The 20,697-nt window shown below is 41.7% G+C and overlaps 2 protein-coding genes across 2 annotated transcripts in view; both read left to right on the forward strand.

Annotated features, from left to right (window-relative positions):
* Nucleotides 1-544: 544 nt before the first annotated feature.
* LOC118373062 (exosome complex component RRP4-like) lies at nt 545-4,272 on the forward strand. Its single transcript, XM_035759125.2, has 9 exons — nt 545-717; nt 1,297-1,398; nt 1,588-1,633; nt 1,739-1,828; nt 2,011-2,076; nt 2,275-2,343; nt 2,448-2,624; nt 2,833-2,961; nt 3,148-4,272. Exons 1-9 carry the CDS (start codon nt 590-592, stop codon nt 3,226-3,228), a joined length of 888 nt encoding a protein of 295 aa, XP_035615018.1. The 5' UTR covers nt 545-589; the 3' UTR covers nt 3,229-4,272.
* Nucleotides 4,273-4,905: 633 nt separating this feature from the next.
* Nucleotides 4,906-20,697, forward strand: part of LOC118373067 (tyrosine-protein kinase ABL1-like) — a 76,081-nt gene continuing 60,289 nt past the window's right edge. The window contains exon 1 of the mRNA XM_035759133.2: nt 4,906-6,372. Within this exon, the coding sequence (XP_035615026.1) occupies nt 6,240-6,372 (133 nt within the window). The 5' untranslated portion in view covers nt 4,906-6,239. The remainder of the gene's footprint in view (nt 6,373-20,697) is intronic.

Genomic DNA, 20,697 nt, shown 5'->3' on the forward strand with positions numbered 1-20,697 from the left:
CCGTCAGATGGCGCTATAATTCCCGATGTCGTTTGACATTGCGAATAACGTTGTTGTTGTTGATTTCACGTTGAAGTCACGTTTGTTGATTTAACCAAATGTAAATTAAAACTAGATTTGAAATTACGTCTGTGCCCAGCGGGAGACTATTCCACATAACTAGAATGAGATTCTAGTTTATGGGGATAGTCATCAGTGACAATGACTGGGGTTAACATTGTTTAGGAAGAATACATACAAATAATACACTTATTGTTTTAATATCTGATTTTGTGTTTGTTTATTTATTGCCCTTTTTACACCTAATAATAATAAAAAATGCTGAAGGTGGGTTGAAGTACTGCTTCACGTTCACCTGATGGCGCAAGAAACTAAAAATCATCTCCAGCGTCCTTACGTAAACAATGTTTTTTGAAAAGCAGTTTGAAATATTGTGAAATAAATTATAAAATGAATGAATGTCCAGAGGCATTATTTAGATTTTGTGAAAATCCGCATAGGTAAATTCCAATGAGTGGTACATTCTGGAAGTATATGATGACGTCGATTACAAGCGCCGTTTGAGTTAACAGAACAGAAGACAGAAAGCATGGCTGCGGATATGAGATTGCCAACTATTCGGAAACAAGTATCGTTATCATCCTCTCTGTCTGCTTTGGATGGAAAAGATCTAGTTGTTCCCGGTGATGTGATCACATCAGATACAGGGTTTATGAGGTATGTCTACAAGCTTGTATGAACATCACGAGAACAAGGTAACAGTCTGTCAACATGCTGCTCCCATCTAATACAATTTTGAGTCTGAGTTTTATCTCTTTACTGTAAATCAATATTAATCGACGTCTTTACCTCTTTGCTTTGGATAGGTAGTTAGCTATATAACTAGGAAGCTGTTGATATTGACTAGATATCTCAGGTCTCACTTGTTAGTGCATAAATACACTAAAAGTATGTGGACACCTGCTCGTCGAACATCTCATTCCAAAATCATGTAACAGCCCCTGTCAGCAACAGGTGTGGCTGAAATAGCTGAATACAATAATTTAAAGGGACGTCCACATACTTTTGTGTGTATATATATAGTGTAATCTTCTGCAAGTGGCACTCGTAGAGTAGCTAAGGTTAAGCTTACCTATTTACTTGATTATTGTTAATATAGTTTCTCTTAAATTAATCATATAACTTCTACCAAGTTAATTTGAATGATGTTGATGGGCAGTAATTGACATGCATACAGGACATTGAAAGTGGGTATATAGTGAGTCATGACTAGATCATAGATGCTTTTCATTCTAGGGGTCATGGGACTTATATGGATGAAGAAAAACTAACAGCCTCTGTGGCAGGAGAGGTGGAAAGAGTGAACAAGCTCATCTGTGTACGGCCGCTCAAGACCAGGTAAGTGGACCAGGTGCCACAGTAATGTCTAATCCTAGGGTTAGATTTACCCCACTGGTTAGCTACTGACTCTGTTTTAATACAACTTTTCCATTGCGCAGCATCTGCTTTTATTGTGTCAGTCTGTTTGTCTGTAAAAAAAACTAACTTTTTATCACTTGTGCCATCTTTATCTGTTCTTATTCCCAGGTTCAACGGGGAGGTTGGAGATGTGGTGGTTGGGAGGGTCACAGAGGTATGTTTCTGTTGGAAGTGGTGACCGAGTCAGTAAAGCTAATAGTGTCCTGGGGTGATCGTGCTTCTCCTGGTTGGAGCTTAGTGTTTGTCTGCCATTTTGTAGGTGCAGCAGAAGCGCTGGAAGGTGGACACCAACTCCAGACTGGACTCTGTGTTGCTGCTGTCCTCTGTCAATCTGCCCGGAGGAGAGCTGGTGAGTGGAATGGACAGCATATATCTGGGAATTAGGAAATGTGGTTGGGTAATGTGTGCTTGTTCCTCTTAGCACCCGGTGCAACCAAGTAGTACTGACACTTGGTGAAACTTCTTTGGATATTTGTTTACGTTCTTTCTCGGTCTTACATCAAGCAATCTTTCTATATCTGTCCTTCTTAGAGGAGACGGTCAGCAGAAGATGAGCTCACCATGAGAGACTACCTTCAGGAGGGGGACCTCATCAGTGTATCCTCTGACATTTATCACCAACCTGGGCCCTTCTGCCTTTATAATGTCCAGCCTACCCTACATGGAATTTTTATTATGTTTAGATTCCTCTGGCTCTACCATCTACAAGTAGCAAGTGTCATACTCTCATTGATTATGCATTATATTTTGTATGTGACTATGGTCAAAATTCTCCTTGACCAAGTTTACGTTCAGGCAGAGGTACAGTCTGTTTTCTCAGATGGGGCGCTCTCTCTTCACACCCGCAGTTTAAAGTATGGAAAGGTACAATTATTCATTTTTTTCTGTGTAAATACCCTTTTTTTAAGTGATTGAAAATGTAAACCATTTTCCTCATATCTTATTCCTTTGCACCTACATCACATCAGTTGGGGCAAGGAGTTCTTGTGCAGCTATCTCCCTCTTTGATCAAGAGACAGAAAACCCACTTCCACAACCTGCCTTGTGGGGCCTCCATCATCCTGGGCAATAATGGCTTTGTGTGGCTGTACCCCACCCCAGGACATCAGGACGAGGAGGCTGGAGGATACTACACCAGTCTGGAGGTAAGAGCTGCCTGGGGCTACACAGCTTTGAGCGGGAATACAATGGATCCAACCTCTATGTAGATACACACACATTTTATTAGCACTTCATTGTATCGTTCAACGAGACATAACGGCTTTACTTTCACTAGATTGTTATATTATCTACGCTGACCCTTCTGTTCCCCCTTTTCACCTCACTGTAACTCTCCCCGCCTTGCCCTCTTAGCCTGTCTCTCTCTCAGATCGGGAGGTGATCTCACGGTTGAGGAACTGCTTGCTGGCCTTGGGGGCACACAAGGTGCTTCTGTACGACACCAGTGTGCTCTACTGTTACGAGTCATCACTCCCACACCAGGTAACACTGTCTATACTGATCTAGGTAATGGAAAGAGGATCTGAGGGAAGCAAACCTTTACATTCATTCAATTAGATCATTCTTTCAAAAGGGACTCTACCATAGCCATTTTGTTGCATTTTTAGCTAATTTCAGACTTCAAAGAGTTCACAAAGCATATTGAGTTACAGGTTTCTCTCTTTCTAGATCAAGGATATCTTAAAACCAGAGGTGATGGAGGAGATTGTGATGATGACGCGTCAGAAACTTGTCGAACTGGAGGGTTAGAGTACCAGATGCAACCTTAATGTAATGGAAGGTTTGTGTTCCCTGCATTCCAAGTTTAGGCATCAAGGCCTTAACCACATTTGGGATTGAACCTAAACCCAAGTTCTGAACTTGTCTCTCAAGCAGAAGATGCCGTGACCTGTATATCCCCTTTTGGATACAATCTTCTGGTTTCACCAGGAAATGTATTTCTCTGCAGTTTAGTTTATGAAGCTAAAAATATAAATGCATCAAGTGTTGGTCTCATGTTTCATGAGCTGAAATGAAAAAAATCCAGAAATTTACCATACACACAAAGCTTATTTCTCTCAATTTGTGTGCACAAATTTGTTCACATCCCTGTTAGTGAGCATCTCTCCTTTGCCAAGATAATCCATCCACCTGACAGCTGTGGCATATCAAGAAGCTGATTAAACAGCATGATCATTGCACAGGTGCACCTTGTGCTGGGGATAATAAAAGGCCACTTTAAAATGTGCAGTTTTGTCACACAACACAATGCTATAGATGTCTCAAGTTTAGAGGGAGCGTGCAATTGGCATGCTGACTGCAGGAATGTCCACCAGAGCTCTTACCAGATCATTTTATGTTAATTTCTCTACCATAAACTGCCCCCAGTGTCGTTTTAGTGAATTTGGCCGTACGTCCAACCGGCCTCACATGTAACCACGCCAGCCCAGGACCTCCACATCTGGCTTCTTCACCTGTGGGATAGTCTGGGGGGGCGTGGTGAGGAGTATTTCTATCTGTAATAAAGAAACTTATTCTGATTGGCTGGGCCTGGCTCCCCAGTGGGTGGGCCTGGCTGCCAAGTGTGTGGGCCTATGCTTTCTAAGGCCCATCCATGGCTGCACCCCTGCATAGTTGTGAAATCTATAGATTAGGGTGTAATTTACTTATATGAACTGTATTTCAGTAAACTTTGAAGTTGTTTATTTTTGTTAAGTATATAAACTATAGCTATGTTTCTCAATAGACACCTATTGGAGAGGGATGGTTATTGATTTACTGAATTAAAATGTTCCTGCATTCTGCAACCAAGGACCCAGCTGTTCCTCATTTCTTTGTGGTTGTTTTTTAGAGAACTGTAGTAGAGGACTGTTGATAATGTGTCATACTTTTGTATGAACAACTACTCTTTCAAGAATTAAATACACAAACCTACTGATGCCTCAAGCTATCAGTGTGTGAAACCTTTCTCTTATCATGCTTGTAAGTAGTGCGTTTTTATTTGGAGGTTTGCCAATTAGATTATTTTACTTCAAGGGCACATGTAATGAGATCCTTGTGGAGGAATCTTAGACAGCCTGCCAATGTACATTAAAAAAAGTGATTTTCCTCACATAATTATTTTTATGTTTTGTTTACTCCTTTCCAAAGTTGAGTTAAAAAGTCAGTAAATACAAAATAGGGAAGGAAAATGCATACCAGCTTGCAAAGCCTTCTAACGTTTTGGTTTATAAAATCAACTTTACTGCCTGCCCTTTACCTTTAGTGAAACTGCTATTGATCAACAGTTGATCATTTGCTGTCCTTTTATGTCAAGTCTATGACTTGTGCTACATTTACATAGTACATACAGTATGTCATGTCCCATCACAGAAGATATTGTCTGGGTCCCATCTAGTTGCCCACGCATGAACGCACGCTCTGACGTAAAACGTATCCCCACCCCCATATTTTAATAAACCACCTTGCGTACGGAAATATGGCGGCCTCAGCGACGACTGTCCTACCGGTGTATATTGTTAAGATTTTATCGAAAGAGCAATAAATACGTTTAGAAACGAGGGATATAGAAACGACGAGCTTGCAAGTTGCACATGTTGAGAAGGAGCTGCGAAAACGCCCAAGCAACACACTGGTTGGTTCGAGAAGTTTGGAGTATGCGCCTTGGTTAAAGTGCCTGGGTTGGGGTGCACGGGAGAGAAACTCCGCAAGACAGAAAGATTGGACACGAAGTTTGAATAGGAATTGAATACTAAGGGTTGGGGGGACACTGGACATTTCGGCAAAACTTTAATGTTGTCAATATTGAGTCAAACGAGACGAAGTACACCATCCGAAGTTGAACTGGTTATTAGTAGGTTGACTGTTCCGATGTTAATTTCCAGGGTCTCGCGCGGTGTACCACCATCTAGCTAGTAAGGCTAACTCCATCGTTAGCTGGAGCTAGTTCGCTAGCTAGTATTCCAACAAACAAAATGTTGCACAGCCATTCTTGCATCTTCATAGCTACTAAATAACATTCAGTTGTCAGAAATGTTATTCAAATACAGAGCGTGTTTAAACCATTCACATTTGCTTTCTGGTGAAGCAAGTGCCTACCATCTGAGTAATGCCAACGTTCGTTAGCTAGCTAAGTTTCCCATGATTTTTCCTCAAACACATTTTATCCCGCGGTAGCGTCTTGACATGCATAATTGTGGCCTGAAAAACACTGCGAGATGTCCAGATGACAGCAAAATGTTAGCTGAATGTCAAATATACAATCAGTCATGACAAATCAGTGGATTGCATGGTGCTGAAAATCAATACGTTTGTTGACCAAATATGGAACGTAGGCCTACATTCTATTATTACATGCTGGATGAATGTATGCCATCGTAATTAGGCCTTAGATCTTCATGGATGTGTCTTGATTGGGGCTCCTCCAGTATCCTCCTATGTGACTGCCTGTGTCTTAAATAAAAGACACAAGTGCCATAAGAGACCAGATCTCATCTGACAGTAAGACTCTACCAAAGCAGTCAATGCATGATCAAGAGGGTGGAATCAGTGAGAAGGACTTGCCGGTCTATTTGCCGTTGCATTGACCTCCATCAAAAACCACTGGACTGGTGTCAGCGGTGGGATGCAGAAGTGAACATCTGGAGAGGCCAAACTGACTGAGGGAAATCACACCACGGAGGTGGTCCCTGCTCTCCATCCCCTACCCACCAGGTGCCCCGGACCCAGGCATTGAGAGAGCCCAGTTTGGAGACCCGGCTGCGGCCTGGCACCCTGCCCTTATGGGGCAGCAGCCGGGGAAGTTTGTTGGGGACCAGAGGAGACCAAGTCTGCCGGCGCTGCACTTCATCAAGGGTGGGAAGAGAGAGTCATCACGACACGGGGCCCATCACTGTAACGTATTCGCTGTGCATGGTAAGAACACACTGTTTCTGTACAATAACATCAGACTGAAGACGGCAAGTCCGTGCGGTTGAGTCCGTTTCTGCAGAAACATCGACCCTTAACAACATGATGAAACTTTGTTGCTCTTTGCTAAAACAAGCAAGGTGTTATAGATGACCAGCACACATAGAAAGGTGCAGCAGCAGCAGCACACATAAATATAATATATGGCAGCACATGCAGTCAGGAGTGGAAGAGAGGAACAAATATGTGTCAAAAATAATTATACTGAACAAAAATATAAACTCAACATGTATCCATTTCAAATTGAAGTTTTCATGTTTTTCAATCAACAAACAAATCACATTCACAGATGTGGCAGACATAAATAATATAATAAAATATAAAAACAAAACAAACCACACATTTGCAGCAGCATTATCTGTGATCGTGTTAGCTATTTTATTAGCTGAGACAATGAGCAAAGAATTCGTTTTTACAGCACCTTACACAACATGTAAATACACTCATCTCCCAAATCACCCCATTCACTCTGTCCAATTTGAAATATAGTTGAGTAGTGGAGACCAGACTCTATCAAACCTGGGCTGTCTCTTGCGGAGGTCATAAGTGAGCTTTTCAAGAGGAAGGAAGTCAACAATCTGGTCAATCTACATTTTAAATGTAGGAGAGGAATTAGATGCCCACAGTAGGTGACTACATTTTTTTTTAGAAAAGTATGTGATAGTCATAAACACATTTTCTCTGTCTGGATCAAGAACAAAGTCCCGCTGGGCATTAAGAAGATAGAGACAGTATGTATAGACTGCCAAAATCTGACAATCTCTCTACAACTCCCAGAATACATGCATATAGGTTCCACTTTCAGAGGTAGAAACGTCTGTATTCATTCTAAGTAGTCTCACTGTGGTGTAATAAAATGTGTAAAAAAATATATTTAGATTCTTTATTTTTTACATTAGTAGAGGAGCAGTATACCCTGTCGCAAACATCCGCCCATAACTCATCACTGATAGCCAGACAGGTTATTTTCCTAGATTTCTTTTGAAGGAGTGAAGGAGCCCACATTCTCACAAAGGATTCAAGATATAGGAGATTTTGCCTTTGATGGATTGTGCAAGAAGGTAGCAAGAAGGTTCTCAACTTCATTCAGCTGAGCTCTTAAACCTCCCCTTGGAAGTGAATGAGGAAATTCCGTGTCTAATTTAAAGATCTGAAAAAAAAATATATATATATTTTTTAAATTCACGGCAGCGCACTTGAAAGGATTTCAGTGTAGTTGTGTTCTGATGAAACAGGTCTGAAAAGGTATGCCGGAGATTAAAGTTGGCATTACTCAGGGCTTTTGGCAAGTCTGGGTTGCATACTATAGGCGAGTGAGAGCATATCTGAGAGGAAATGCCAAGGTATTTCTTACAGTCCTTCCATCCTAGTAGAGTGCTGTAAATCACAAAGGTTTTGGCAATGTTGCCCACTTCACTAAAGTTATTAATGAATACAATTGAGTTTAGGGGCAATGAAACATAGGATTGGGCCTCTATCTGAATCCACATTGAGTCTTGTCCGTTTGTGATTCATGTCAGCATGTTGCGGATTTGGGCAGACCAGCAGTACAATTGAAGGCAGGGAAGGGCAAGACTCTCCTTAGATTCAGGTTTCGAAAGAGTGGAGAACTTGATCCTAGATGTTTTTTTTGTCCCATTTATAAATTTGGTGATGCTTTGGTTGGTAGTTTTGAAAAAAGAAACTGGGAGATGGCATGGGAGCATCTGAAATAAAAAGTTCAATCTAGGGAGGATGTTCATATGGATAACATTGATTCTTCCGACTAGTTTGTGTTACAAAGATTCCACTGTATTGAAACCCCTGTCTTCCATTGGAACAGGCAGTGTCTTCATTTATTTATCTGTTAATTTACCAGGTAAGTTGACTGAGAACACATTCTCATTTATAGCAACAACCTGGGGAATAGTTGCAGGGGAGAGGAGGGGGATGAATGTGCCAATTGTAAGCTGGGGATGATCAGGTAGCCATGATGGTTTGATGGCCAGATTGGGAATTTAGCCAGGACACCGGGGTTAACGCCCCTACTCTTACGATAAGTGACATGGGATCTTTAATCTTTAATTTCTCAGAGAGTCAGGACACCCATTTAACATCCACCCGAAAGACAGCACCCTACACAGGGCAGTGTACCCAATCACTGCCCTGGGGCATTGGGATATTATTTAGCTCAGGGGAAAGAGTGCCTCCTACTAGCCCTCCAACACCACTGGTTTCCCATCCAGGGACTGACCAGGACCAACTCTGCTTAGCTTCAGAAAAAAGTCAGCAGTGGTATGTAGGGTGGTATGCTGGTCAGTGTAAGATTGAGAGGGTAAACAATGGATTTGTTAACATGTATCTTATATCCTGAAAACCTGCCGTACTGAGCAATTGTCTAAAATGAGAGGGAGGGATATCTCAGGGTTGTATATGAAGAGCAAGACGACATCCACATAGAGCAAAATATTTTGCTGAAGGCCGCCTGCAGAAACACCCATAATACTTGGAGTGCTCCGTATCAACTCTGCCAAAGGCTTCACCCCCAACAAATAGAGAAAGGGGGACAGCGAGCATCCTTGTCTTGTGCCACGTCCCGAAGGGAATCTGTCAGAATTCAAATAAAATTTGATTTGTCACGTACGTTGAATGCAGCAGGTATTCCTTACTGTGAAATGCTTACTACAAGCCCTAACCAACTTTGCAGTTCAAGAAATACTTACTAAATAAACTAATGTAAAAAAACACCAGAATCAAATCAAAAAGTAAGAAGAAAATTACATAAAAATAACAAGGCTATATACAGGGGGTACTGGTTAGAGGTCGACCGATTATGATTTTTCAACGCCGATACCGATTTATGGAGGACCAAAAAAGCCGATAACGATTAACTAATTGATACTACCCATCCCGCATGCGGGAGCGTAATCATATCCTCAAACTAATTAGCATAACGCAGCTGACATACATTTTCCTAGAAAATGTTAGAATTCATGAAAATCACAAATGAAATATATTGAGACACAGCTAAGCCTTTTGTTAATCACACTGTCATCTCAGATTTTCAAAATATGCTTTACAGCCAACGCTAGACAAGCATTTGTGTAAGTTTATCATGGAATAATGCTATGCTAGGCTCTGCTACCAGCAGGCAACATTTTCACGAAAATAAGAAAAGCAATCAAATTAAATCATTTACCTTTGAAGAACTTCAGATTTTTTCACTCAGGAGACACTCAGTTAGATAGCAAATGTTCATTTTTTCCAAAAATATTATTTTTTTAGGCGAAATAGCTCCGTTTGTTCATCACGTTTGGCTGAGAAATCGACCGGAAAATGCAGTCACTACAACGGCAAACTCTTTTCCAAATTATCTCCATAATATCGACAGAAACATGGCAAACGTTGTTTAGAATCAATCTTCAAAGTGTTTTTCACATATCTATTCAATAAAATATCCACCGGGACAATTGGTTTCTCATAAGAAGCGATTGGAAAAATGGCTACTTTACGCAAGATTTTCTGCGGGAGCCATCATGTGACCACTTGCTAAATGTGGTCCCTTACGGCTATTCTTCAACATAAATGTGTAAAAAGACGTCACAATGCTGTATAGACACCTTGGAGAATACATAGAAAGCGTAAGCTCATTCACAGCCATATAAGGAGTCATTGGCATGCAGGGCTTTCAAAAAATGGGGCACTTCCTGGTTGGATTTTTATCTGGGTTTCACCTGTAACATCAGTTCTGTTGCACTCGCAGACAATATCTTTGCAGTTTTGGAAACGTCAGAGTGTTTTCTATCCAAAGCTGTCAATTATATGCATAGTCGAGCATCTTGTCGTGATAAAATATCCTGTTTAAAACGGGAACGTTTTTTATCCAAAAATGAAAATACTGCCCCCTAGTTATAAAAGGTTAATCGGACGATTTTAAATAAAATAAAACATTTATTTGTAATAATGACAATTACAACAATACTGAATTAACACTTATTTTAACTTAATATAATACCACAATAAAATCAATTTAGCCTCAAGTAGATAATGAAACATGTTCAATTTGGTTTAAATAATGCAAAAACAAAGTGTTGGAGAAGAATGTAAAAGTGCAATATGTGCTATGTAAGAAAGCTAACGTTTCAGTTCCTTGCTCAGAACATGAGAACATATGAAAGCTGGTGGTTCCTTTTAACATGAATCGTCAATATTCCCAGGTAAGAAGTTTTAGGTTGTAGTTATTATAGGACTTTTCCCCTCTATACCATTTGTATTTCATTAACCTTTGACTATTGGATGTTCTTATAGGTACTTCAGTATTGCCAGTGTAACAGTATAGCTTCCGTCCCTCTCCTCGCTCCTCCCTGGGCTCGAACCAGCAACACAATGACAACAGCTACCACATCGAAGCAGTGTTACCCATGCTGAGCAAGGGAAACAACCACCCCAAGGCTTAGAGCGAGTGAAGTTTGAAACGCTATTATCGTGAGTTAACTAGCCAGCCATTTCACTTCGGTCACACCAGCTTCATCTCGGGAGTTGATAGGTTTGAAGTCATAAACAGCGCAATGCTTGACGCACAACACGAAGAGCTGCTGTCAAAATGCACGAAAGTGCTGTTTGAATGAATGTTTAGCGCCTGCTTCTGCCTACCACCGCTCAGTCAGATACTTAGATACTTGTATGCTCAGTCAGATTATATGCAACACAGGACACGCAAGATAATATCTAGTAATATCATCAACCATGTGTAGTTAACCTCTAGCGTCGAGCAATCCCGTATCCGGGAGCGTAATCATAGCCTCAAGCTCATTACTATAACGCCACGTTTCCTATTCATGAAAATCACAAATGAAATTAAATAAATATATTGAAACACAAGCTTAGCCTTTTGTTAACAACACTGTCATCTCAGATTTTCAAAATATGCTTTTCAACCAAAGCTATACAAGCATTTGTGTAAGAGTATTGATAGCCTAGCATAGCATTAAGCCTAGCATTCAGCAGGCAACATTTTCACAAAAACAAGAAAAGCATTCAATTAAAATCATTTACCTTTGAAGAACTAAGGATGTTTTCAATGACGAGACTCTTAGTTAGATAGCAAATGTTCATTTTTTCCAAAAAGATTATTTGTGTAGACGAAATAGCTCCGTTTTGTTCATCACGTTTGGCTAAGAAAAATACTGGAAAATGCAGTCACTTACAACGCCAAACCTTTTTCCAAATTAGCTCCATAATATCGACAGAAACATGGCAAACGTTGTTTAGAATCAATCCTCAAGGTGTTATTCACATATCTATTCGATAATCAGTGGTGGCAGTTGGCTTGTCATCAGAAGCAAACGGAAAAATACTGCAGCTGGAGATTGCGCAATAATTGCAACGGAGGACACCAAGCGACCACCTGGTAGATGTAGTCTCTTATGGTCAATCTTCCAATGATATGCCTACAAATACGTCACAATGCTGCAATGCTATGCTGGGTTTTTTCTGTAACATCAGTTCTGTGGCACTCACAGACAATATCTTTGCCGTTTTGGAAACGTCAGAGTCTTTCCAAAGCTGTCAATTATATGTGTCCTCCGTTGCAATTATTGCGCAATCTCCAGCTGTTAGGTGACCTAAACTGGGATATGCTTAACACCCCGGCAGTCCTACAATCTAAGCTAGATGCCCTCAATCTCACACAAATCATCAAGGAACCCACCAGGTACAACCCTAAATCTGTAAACAAGGCACCCTCATAGACGTCATCCTGACCAACTGGCCCTCCAAATACACCTCCACTGTCTTCAACCAGGATCTCAGCGATCACTGCCTCTTTGCCTGTATCCGCTACGGAGCCGCAGTCAAACGACCACCCCTCATCACTGTCAAACGCTTCCTAAAACACTTCTGTGAGCAGGCCTTTCTAATCGACCTGGCCCGGGTATCCTGGAAGGACATTGACCTCATCCCGTCAGTTGAGGATGCCTGGTCATTCTTTAAAAGTAACTTCCTCACCATTTTAGATAAGCATGCTCCGTTCAAAAAATGCAGAACTAAGAACAAATATAGCCCTTGGTTCACTCCAGACCTGACTGCCCTCGACCAGCACAAAAACATCCCGTGGCAGACTGCAATAGCATCGAATAGTCCCCGCGATATGCAACTGTTCAGGGAAGTCAGGAACCAATACACGTAGTCAGTCAGGAAAGGTAAGGCCAGCTTCTTCAGGCAGAAATTTGCATCCTGTAGCTCCAACTCCAAAACGTTCTGGGACACTGTGAAGTCCATGGAGAACAAGAGCACCTCCTCCCAGCTGCCCACTGCACTGAGGCTAGGTAACACGGTCACCACCAATAAATCCATGATTATCGAAAACTTCAACAAGCATTTCTCAACGGCTGGCCATGCCTTCCGCCTGGCTACTCCAACCTCGGCCAACAGCTCCGCCCCCCCGCAGGTACTCGCCCAAGCCTCTCCAGGTTCTCCTTTACCCAAATCCAGATAGCAGATGTTCTGAAAGAGCTGCAAAACCTGGACCCGTACAAATCAGCTGGGCTTGACAATCTGGACCCTCTATTTCTGAAACTATCCGCCGCCATTGTCGCAACACCTATTACCAGCCTGTTCAACCTCTCTTTCATATCGTCTGAGATCCCCAAGGATTGGAAAGCTGCCGCAGTCATCCCCCTCTTCAAAGGGGGAGACACCCTGGACACAAACTGTTACAGACCTATATCCATCCTGCCCTGTCTATCTAAGGTCTTCGAAAACCAAGTCAACAAACAGGTCACTGACCATCTCAAATCCCACCGTACCTTCTCCGCTGTGCAATCTGGTTTCCGAGCCGGTCATGGGTGCACCTCAGCCACGCTCAAGGTACTAAACGATATCATAACCGCCATCGATAAAAGACAGTACTGTGCAGCCGTCTTCATCGACCTTGCCAAGGCTTTCGACTCTCAATCACCATATTCTTATCGGCAGACTCGGTAGCCTCGGTTTTTCTGATGACTGCCGTGCCTGGTTCACCAACTACTTTGCAGACAGAGTTCAGTGTGTCAAATCGGAGGGCATGCTGTCCGGTCCTCTGGCAGTCTCTATGGGGGTGCCACAGGGTTCAATTCTCGGGCCGACTCTTTTCTCTGTATATATCAATGATGTTGCTCTTGCTGCGGGCGATTCCCTGATCCACCTCTACGCAGAGGACACCATTCTATATACTTCCGGCCTAACCTCCAAACGAGCTTCAATGCCATACAACACTCCTTCCGTGGCCTCCAACTGCTCTTAAACGCTAGTAAAACCAAATGCATGCTTTTCAACCGCTAGCTGCCCGCACCCGCACGCCTGACTAGCATCACCACCCTGGATGGTTCCGACCTTGAATATGTGGACATCTATAAGTACCTAGGTGTCTGGCTAGACTGTAAACTCTCCTTCCAGACTCATATCAAACATCTCCAATCGAAAATCAAATCTAGAGTCGGCTTTCTATTCCGCAACAAAGCCTCCTTCACTCACGCCGCCAAACTTACCCTAGTAAAACTGACTATCCTACCGATCCTCGACTTCGGCGATGTCATCTACAAAATAGTTTCCAACACTCTACTCAGCAAACTGGATGCAGTTTATCACAGTGCCATCCGTTTTGTCACTAAAGCACCTTATACCACCCACCACTGTGACCTGTATGCTCTAGTCGGCTGGCCCTCGCTACATATTCGTTGCCAGACCCACTGGCTCCAGGTCATCTACAAGTCCATGCTAGGTAAAGCTCCGCCTTATCTCAGTTCACTGGTCACGATGGCAACACCCACCCGTAGCACGCGCTCCAGCAGGTGTATCTCACTGATCATCCCTAAAGCCAACACCTCATTTGGCCGCCTTTCGTTCCAGTTCTCTGCTGCCTGTGACTGGAACGAATTGCAAAAATCGCTGAAGTTGGAGACTTCTATCTCCCTCACCAACTTCAAACATCTGCTATCTGAGCAGCTAACCGATCGCTGCAGCTGTACATAGTCTATTGGTAAATAGCCCACCCATTTTTACCTACCTCATCCCCATACTGTTTTTATTTATTCACTTTTCTGCTCTTTTGCACACCGAATATCTCCAGTGTTAATCTGCAAAATTGTAATTATCCGCCTACCTCCTCATGCCTTTTGCACACAATGTATATAGACTCTCTTTTTTTCCTACTGTGTTATTGACTTGTTCATTGTTTACTCAATGTGTAACTATGTGTTGTCTGTTCACACTGCTATGCTTTCTTGGCCAGGTTGCAGTTGCAAATGAGAACTTGTTCTCAACTAGCCTACCTGGTTAAATAAAGGTGAAAAAAAATGCATAGTCGAGCATCTTTTCGTGACAAAATATCTTGTTTAAAATGGGAACGTTTTTCATCCAAAAATTAAAATAGCGCCCCCTATATCCAAGAAGTTAACTAGTGATTATGATTGATTGTTTTTTATAAGATAAGTGTAATGCTAGCTAGCAACTTACCTTGGCTTACTGCATTCGCGTAACAGGCAGTCTCCTTGTGGAGTGCAACGAGAGAGAGGCAGGTCGTTATCGCGTTGGACTAGATAACTGTACGGTTGCAAGATTGGATCCCCCGAGCTGACAAGGTGAACATCTGTCTTTCTGCCCCTGAACGAGGCAGTTAACCCACCGTTCATAGGCCCTCATTGAAAGTAAGAATGTATTCTTAACTAATTTGCCTAGTTAAATAAAGATTTAATAAAGGTGTAAAAAAAAATAATTGGCAAATCGGTGGCCAAAAATCCTGATTTCCGATAGTTATGGAAACTTGAAATCGGCCCTAATTAATCGGCCATTCCATTCAATCGGTCGACCTCTAGTACTGGTACATTCACACCGTTAGTCGTCACCATGGCATTTGGATGAGAATATAGGGACTTAATCCATTTAATAAAGTTTGGGCCCATATTGAACTTTTCTACGATTGAGAACAGAAAGTTCCACTCCATCCTGTCAAACGCCTTCTCAGCATCCAGTGAAGCCAGCAGGACATGGGTCTTCTGTGCGTTTACTTGATCTATAGTATCAAAAAGACTACGAATGTTATCAGAAGAGTACCTGTCTCTAATAAATCCAGTTTGGTCCGCATTTATTATTTTGGGAAAAGGAGTGTTTATTTATTTATTAAGAATTATTTTATAGTCGAAATCCAACAAGCTTATGGGCCGGAAGGATGAGCAGGATAGAGGGTCATTGTCTTTTTTGACCAACACTAATGCCGGCTGTGTACATACTCTGGGGGAGCTCAGTTTTTGCAAAAATCATCCAGCATTGGCATGAAAATAGTGCTAAATTGAGGCCAAAAAGCTTTGTAGAACTCACTGAGTAATCTGTCTGGGCCTGGAGACTTGTTAGGTGCATGGAGATAATTGCTTCTAGGACCTCCTCAGGAGTGGAGGAGGAGTTGAGATCTTATTGGTCGGTCTCTGATAGTTTTGGTAGTGAGATTCCCTCTAGGAATGAATGGAGTTCTGCATCTGTATATTTTCTCTCAGAAGTAACATTTGCAGTAAAAATCATGAGAAGTTAAGTTTATCTTATTTGGATCATATATGACCTCGTCATCTGCTGTTTGGATGGCCATGATTGTACGCTCTGACTGAACATTGGTAAGCAAGCAATCTGCTAGCCCTATTGCTATATTCATGGTATTTATGTTTAGTAAAGAATGTTTTTTTTAATCTCCCGGGTATAGTTCAAGTTTAGTTTGACTTTGGCTGCTTTAAGTTGACTCCAGGAGTTGCTGGCTGGATATTGTTAATGTACTTTTTCGCAGCGTTCCAGCTCCCTCTCAAGATCTAACATGTGTGCTTCCATTGGTTTTTTCTTTGAGGAAGCATATGCAATTAGATTACCTCTTACTGTGGCTTTGGCAACGTCCTACATTGTGGCCGGAGAAACAGGAGAGTCATTGTTCTCGTGTGTAGTTGTCTATCCATGTAGTAACCAATGTATGGAATGCTTCATTTGATAACATGGAGGTGTTGAATTTCCAGACGTTGACCTCGGGATGTTTTTACAGAGGTCAATGCAGAGACAGACAAAAGTCTGAAAGTGCTATGGGTCTGATTGTAGAAGTGGCAGAATTTATGAAAAACTTGGGGATAAAAAATGTAATCTATACGAGAGTAGGTGTTATGGACATTGGAGTAGTATGTATAGTCCATAGATTAGCTATTAGTCGCTCTACAGATATCTATCAGTCCCATCTCTTTAGTAAGCGAGTTCAACATCTTTGCCGATCTAGGGTTTATGGTGGGGATTTGAGATGATTTGTCCAGAGTTGAGGGTACAATAAACATTTCCAGCCGGGACTCCAAAGGAAACACAATGCTCATTGAACAGGGTTCTCATTTTCAAAATGTGTATTTATTTCACCTTGTCACGGCTGGCTGAAGGACTGGACCAAAGTGCAGCATGGTAAGCTTACATTTTCTCTTTATTAAAAAATGACGCCGACAAAACGAAGAACAAAAACCAAACCGTGAAGCTTTGGGCTATGTGCCCTGAACAAAGTTAACTTCCCACAAAACAGGTGGGGGAAAAGGGTACCTAAGTATGGTTCTCAATCAGAGACAACGATAGACAGCTGCCTCCGATTGAGAACCACACCTGGTCAAACACATAGAAATAGAAAATCATAGAACATAGACTGCCCACCCAAATCACACCCTGACCAAACCAAAATAGAGACATAAAATGCTCTCTACGGTCAGGGTGTGACACACCTTTATTTAACCAGGTAGGCCAGTTGAGAGCAAGTTCTCATTTACAACTGCGACCTGGCCAAGATCAAGCAAAGCAGTGCGACAAAAACAACAACACAAGAGTTACACATAAACAAACGTACAGTCAATAACACAATAGAAAAATCTATGTACATTGTGTGCAAATGTAGAAGAGTAGGGAGGTAAGGCAATAAATAGGCCATAGAGGCAAAAAATAATTACAATTTAGCATTAACACTGGAGTGATAGATGTGCAGATGATGTGCAAGTAGAAATACTGGGGTGCAAAAGAACAAGAGGATAAGTAACAATATGGGGATGAGGGAGTTGGGTGTGCTATTTACAGATTGGCTGTGTACAGGTACAGTGATCGGTAAACTGCTCTGACAGCTGATGCTTAAAGTTAGAGAAAGAGATTTAAGTCTCCGGCTTCAGTTATTTTTGCAATTCGTTCCAGTCATTGGCGGCAGAGAACTGGAAGGAAAGGCGGCCAAAGAAGTTGTTGGCTTTGGGGATGATCAGTGAAATATGCCTGCTGGAGCGAGTGCTACGGGTGGGTGTTGCTGTGGTGACCAGTGAGCTGAGATAAGGTGGGGCTTTACCTAGCATAGACTTATATAGATGACCTGGAGCCAGTGGGTTTGGCCACGAATATGTAGTGAGTGCCAGCCAACAAGATCATACATGTCGCAGTGGAGGGTAGTATATGGGGCTTTGGTGACAAAACAGATGGCACTGTAATAGACTACATCCAGTTTGCTGAGTAGAGTTTTAGAGGCTATTTTGTCCAGGATCGGTAGGATAGTCAGTTTTAAGAGGGTGTGTTTGGCAGCGTGAGTGAAGGAGTCTTTGTTGCGAAATAGGAAGTTGTTTCTAGATTTAGTTTTGGATTGGAGATGCGTAATGTGAGTCTGGAAGTATAGTTTAGTTGTCTATCCAGACACCTAGGTATTTGTAGTTGTTCACATATTCTACGTCAGAACCGTCCAGAGTAGTGATGCTAGTCGGGCGGGAGGGTGCGGGCATAGCATGCACTTAGTTTTACTTGCATTTAAAAGCAGTTGGAGTCCTCGGACAGAGTTTTGTATGGCATTGAAGCTTGTTTTGGAGGTTTGTTAGCACATTGTCCAAAGAAGGGCCAGATGTATATAGAAAGGTGTCGTGAAAGCAGGAGTATCATTGTTAGGGGCGTATATGTCTAAGATAGTAATTGGTTTCCCATACAGTGACCCAGTAATCAGAATAAATCTCCCCTTCGGATCTGATATGTTTTTGTCAATTAAGAATGTAACATGCTTACAGGATAAGTATGGCTGTGCATCAACTCTTTGATTTGAAATATGAGCAATACACCTGTCCCACCCAAGCTCTGTGGAGTTTAGCATGTTTGGCATCACAGAGGTGTGTCTCTTGTAAAAGCGCAATGTCTGCTTTTTCCTTTTTGAGAAGACATAGTATGTTTTTCAGTTTTATTGCATGACCTAGCCCATGGCAGTTCCATGTCAGTAGATGGAAGGTACTGGTTAACGTCATCGAACAGTAATGGAACTCTAGTGCAAGTCATCTCTGGGTAAAGGTAGATAATAGTTACAGCTGCGATCACATAAAAGAAACCGTGTACATAAAATAACAATGTCTGAACACCCCATGTGATTTTCCAAACAACTCAACATATCCTGTTGGACCTGTTAACCCCACGCTCAGTAACAGTTCGCAATGCACAACGTCTCCCGAGAGAGAGTGAGAAAAATGCCTCATCCTCTCTGACCAGCGTTAAGTGACATTGTAGCCCCCGTCCAGACCACATTAAAAAAGAGAGGGAGAAATGAAGTAAATAAAATCAATAGCCAGCCTACAAATACATCCCCCAAAGAACATAGGCCTAATCGTTTGGACTAAATAAAACAGAAAATCCCTGAGAGGGATCTATTGGATAAGTTGTTTGTTATAATACATAAATGAAATATAGAAAAATATAGAAATATATCAATAGGATAAGGCTGTCATAACCATAGGCATAAAATTGACACACTGAGCCTCTCGTTAGGTCTGTAGATGTGAAAATGATAAATACAAATAAAAAGGTAGGCTATAGGCCTAATATAATTTGACAGTATCTGACCACTGTCTGCCAATTTAGTCTCAATGTTCTACAGACAATATAACAGGCTGTAAATGGTTAATTTTCTCACTTGATATTAAAGGGGATATAAAAGTAGGCTATAATGTTAGGCCCTATAGCCTAAACTAGGCCTACTATCTCTCTGTCAGTTACAATAAAATATGAATAAAATGGACATCTATAATGACATTTAGCGGGCGGGTGGGTCATTGGATGGTGGCTATGTGCTGTCTTACCTTTATTAGTAACAGTAATCACTTAGTCATTGGTCCATTTCTCAGTGGCCAGGATTGTCCTTCAAAAAACGTTTTGCCTCTTCGGGAGTTTTGAAGTGTCACAGGGCTCCTTGGTGAAGAATCCTGAGCTCGTTTGGGTATTTGAATCCCCTGTAGGTGCCTCGGTCAATAAAGTATTTTCTCACCTCGTCACCTCACCGCTATCAGCGTATTCCAGCTGACCGGTCCTGGTGTAAAGGCGCTAGCTTTTTCTGAAGCTTGCTGTTTCTTGGAGGCTTTTTCCACGGCTATTGCTCGACTAAGCTAATGGGGTTTAACTTGAAGTGGAGGTAAGATATGACTCAAGTCATAGACTGTTTTCTCTGCTACCGCACGGCAAACGGTATCGGAGAACCAAGTCTAGGACCAAAAGGCTCCTAAACAGCTTCTACCTCCCAGCCATAAGACTGCTGAACAATTAATCAAATGGCCACCAGACTATAACATTGACCCCCCCCCCATTTGTTTTGTACAATGCTGCTACTCACTGTTTATTATCTATGCATAGTCACTTCACTCCTACCTACATGTACAAATTACCTCAACTAACCTGTACCCCGCACACTGATTCTGTACCGGTATGCCCTGTATATAGCCTCCATATTGTGTTATTTTTTACTTTAGTTTATTTGGTAAATATTTTCTTAACCAACAGTGTAGTTCAAGAAGAGTTAAGGGCTTGGCTTGTAAGCAAGCATTTCATGGTAAGGTCTACACTTGTTGTATTCCACGCATGTTACAAATAAAGTTTGATTTGATTTGAGAATTTGAAATTACTTATGCGGAGCTCAGTTCATGCGGTCATCTCGTTCAATCAAGGGTCACGTGATCCCCAACATGCAACAATTTTAACAATTTTGTTGAGTTAAAGTTCAAATAAGGAAATCAGTCAAGGGAGCATGCAAATCCAGTTATTGTAGTTGAAGAGGAAGTTACTGCAAGGCCGTGTGCAGTATTGACATGATCACAACTGTTTTACAACAGTGTAACCAGTATTTGACTAGGCAGGTGTTATCTGACTTGTCTACCGAGATACAGTGCATTCGGAAAGTATTCAGACCCCTTGACTTTTTCCACATTTTGTTACGTTACAGCCTTATTCTAGAATGGATTAAATAAATTAAAATCCTCAGCA

This window comes from Oncorhynchus keta, chromosome 13 (genome assembly GCF_023373465.1).
Source record: "Oncorhynchus keta strain PuntledgeMale-10-30-2019 chromosome 13, Oket_V2, whole genome shotgun sequence".
NCBI lineage: Eukaryota > Metazoa > Chordata > Actinopteri > Salmoniformes > Salmonidae > Oncorhynchus > Oncorhynchus keta.

Coding starts and splice junctions, on each gene's coding strand:
- LOC118373062 (XM_035759125.2), top strand. CDS start 590: ATGGCTGCGGATATGAGATTGCCAACTATTCGGAAACAAGTATCGTTA. Junction 2,344..2,447: donor GCAGTTTAAAGTATGGAAAG/GTACAATTATTC, acceptor ACATCACATCAG/TTGGGGCAAGGAGTTCTTGT. Junction 2,962..3,147: donor AGTCATCACTCCCACACCAG/GTAACACTGTCT, acceptor CTCTCTTTCTAG/ATCAAGGATATCTTAAAACC.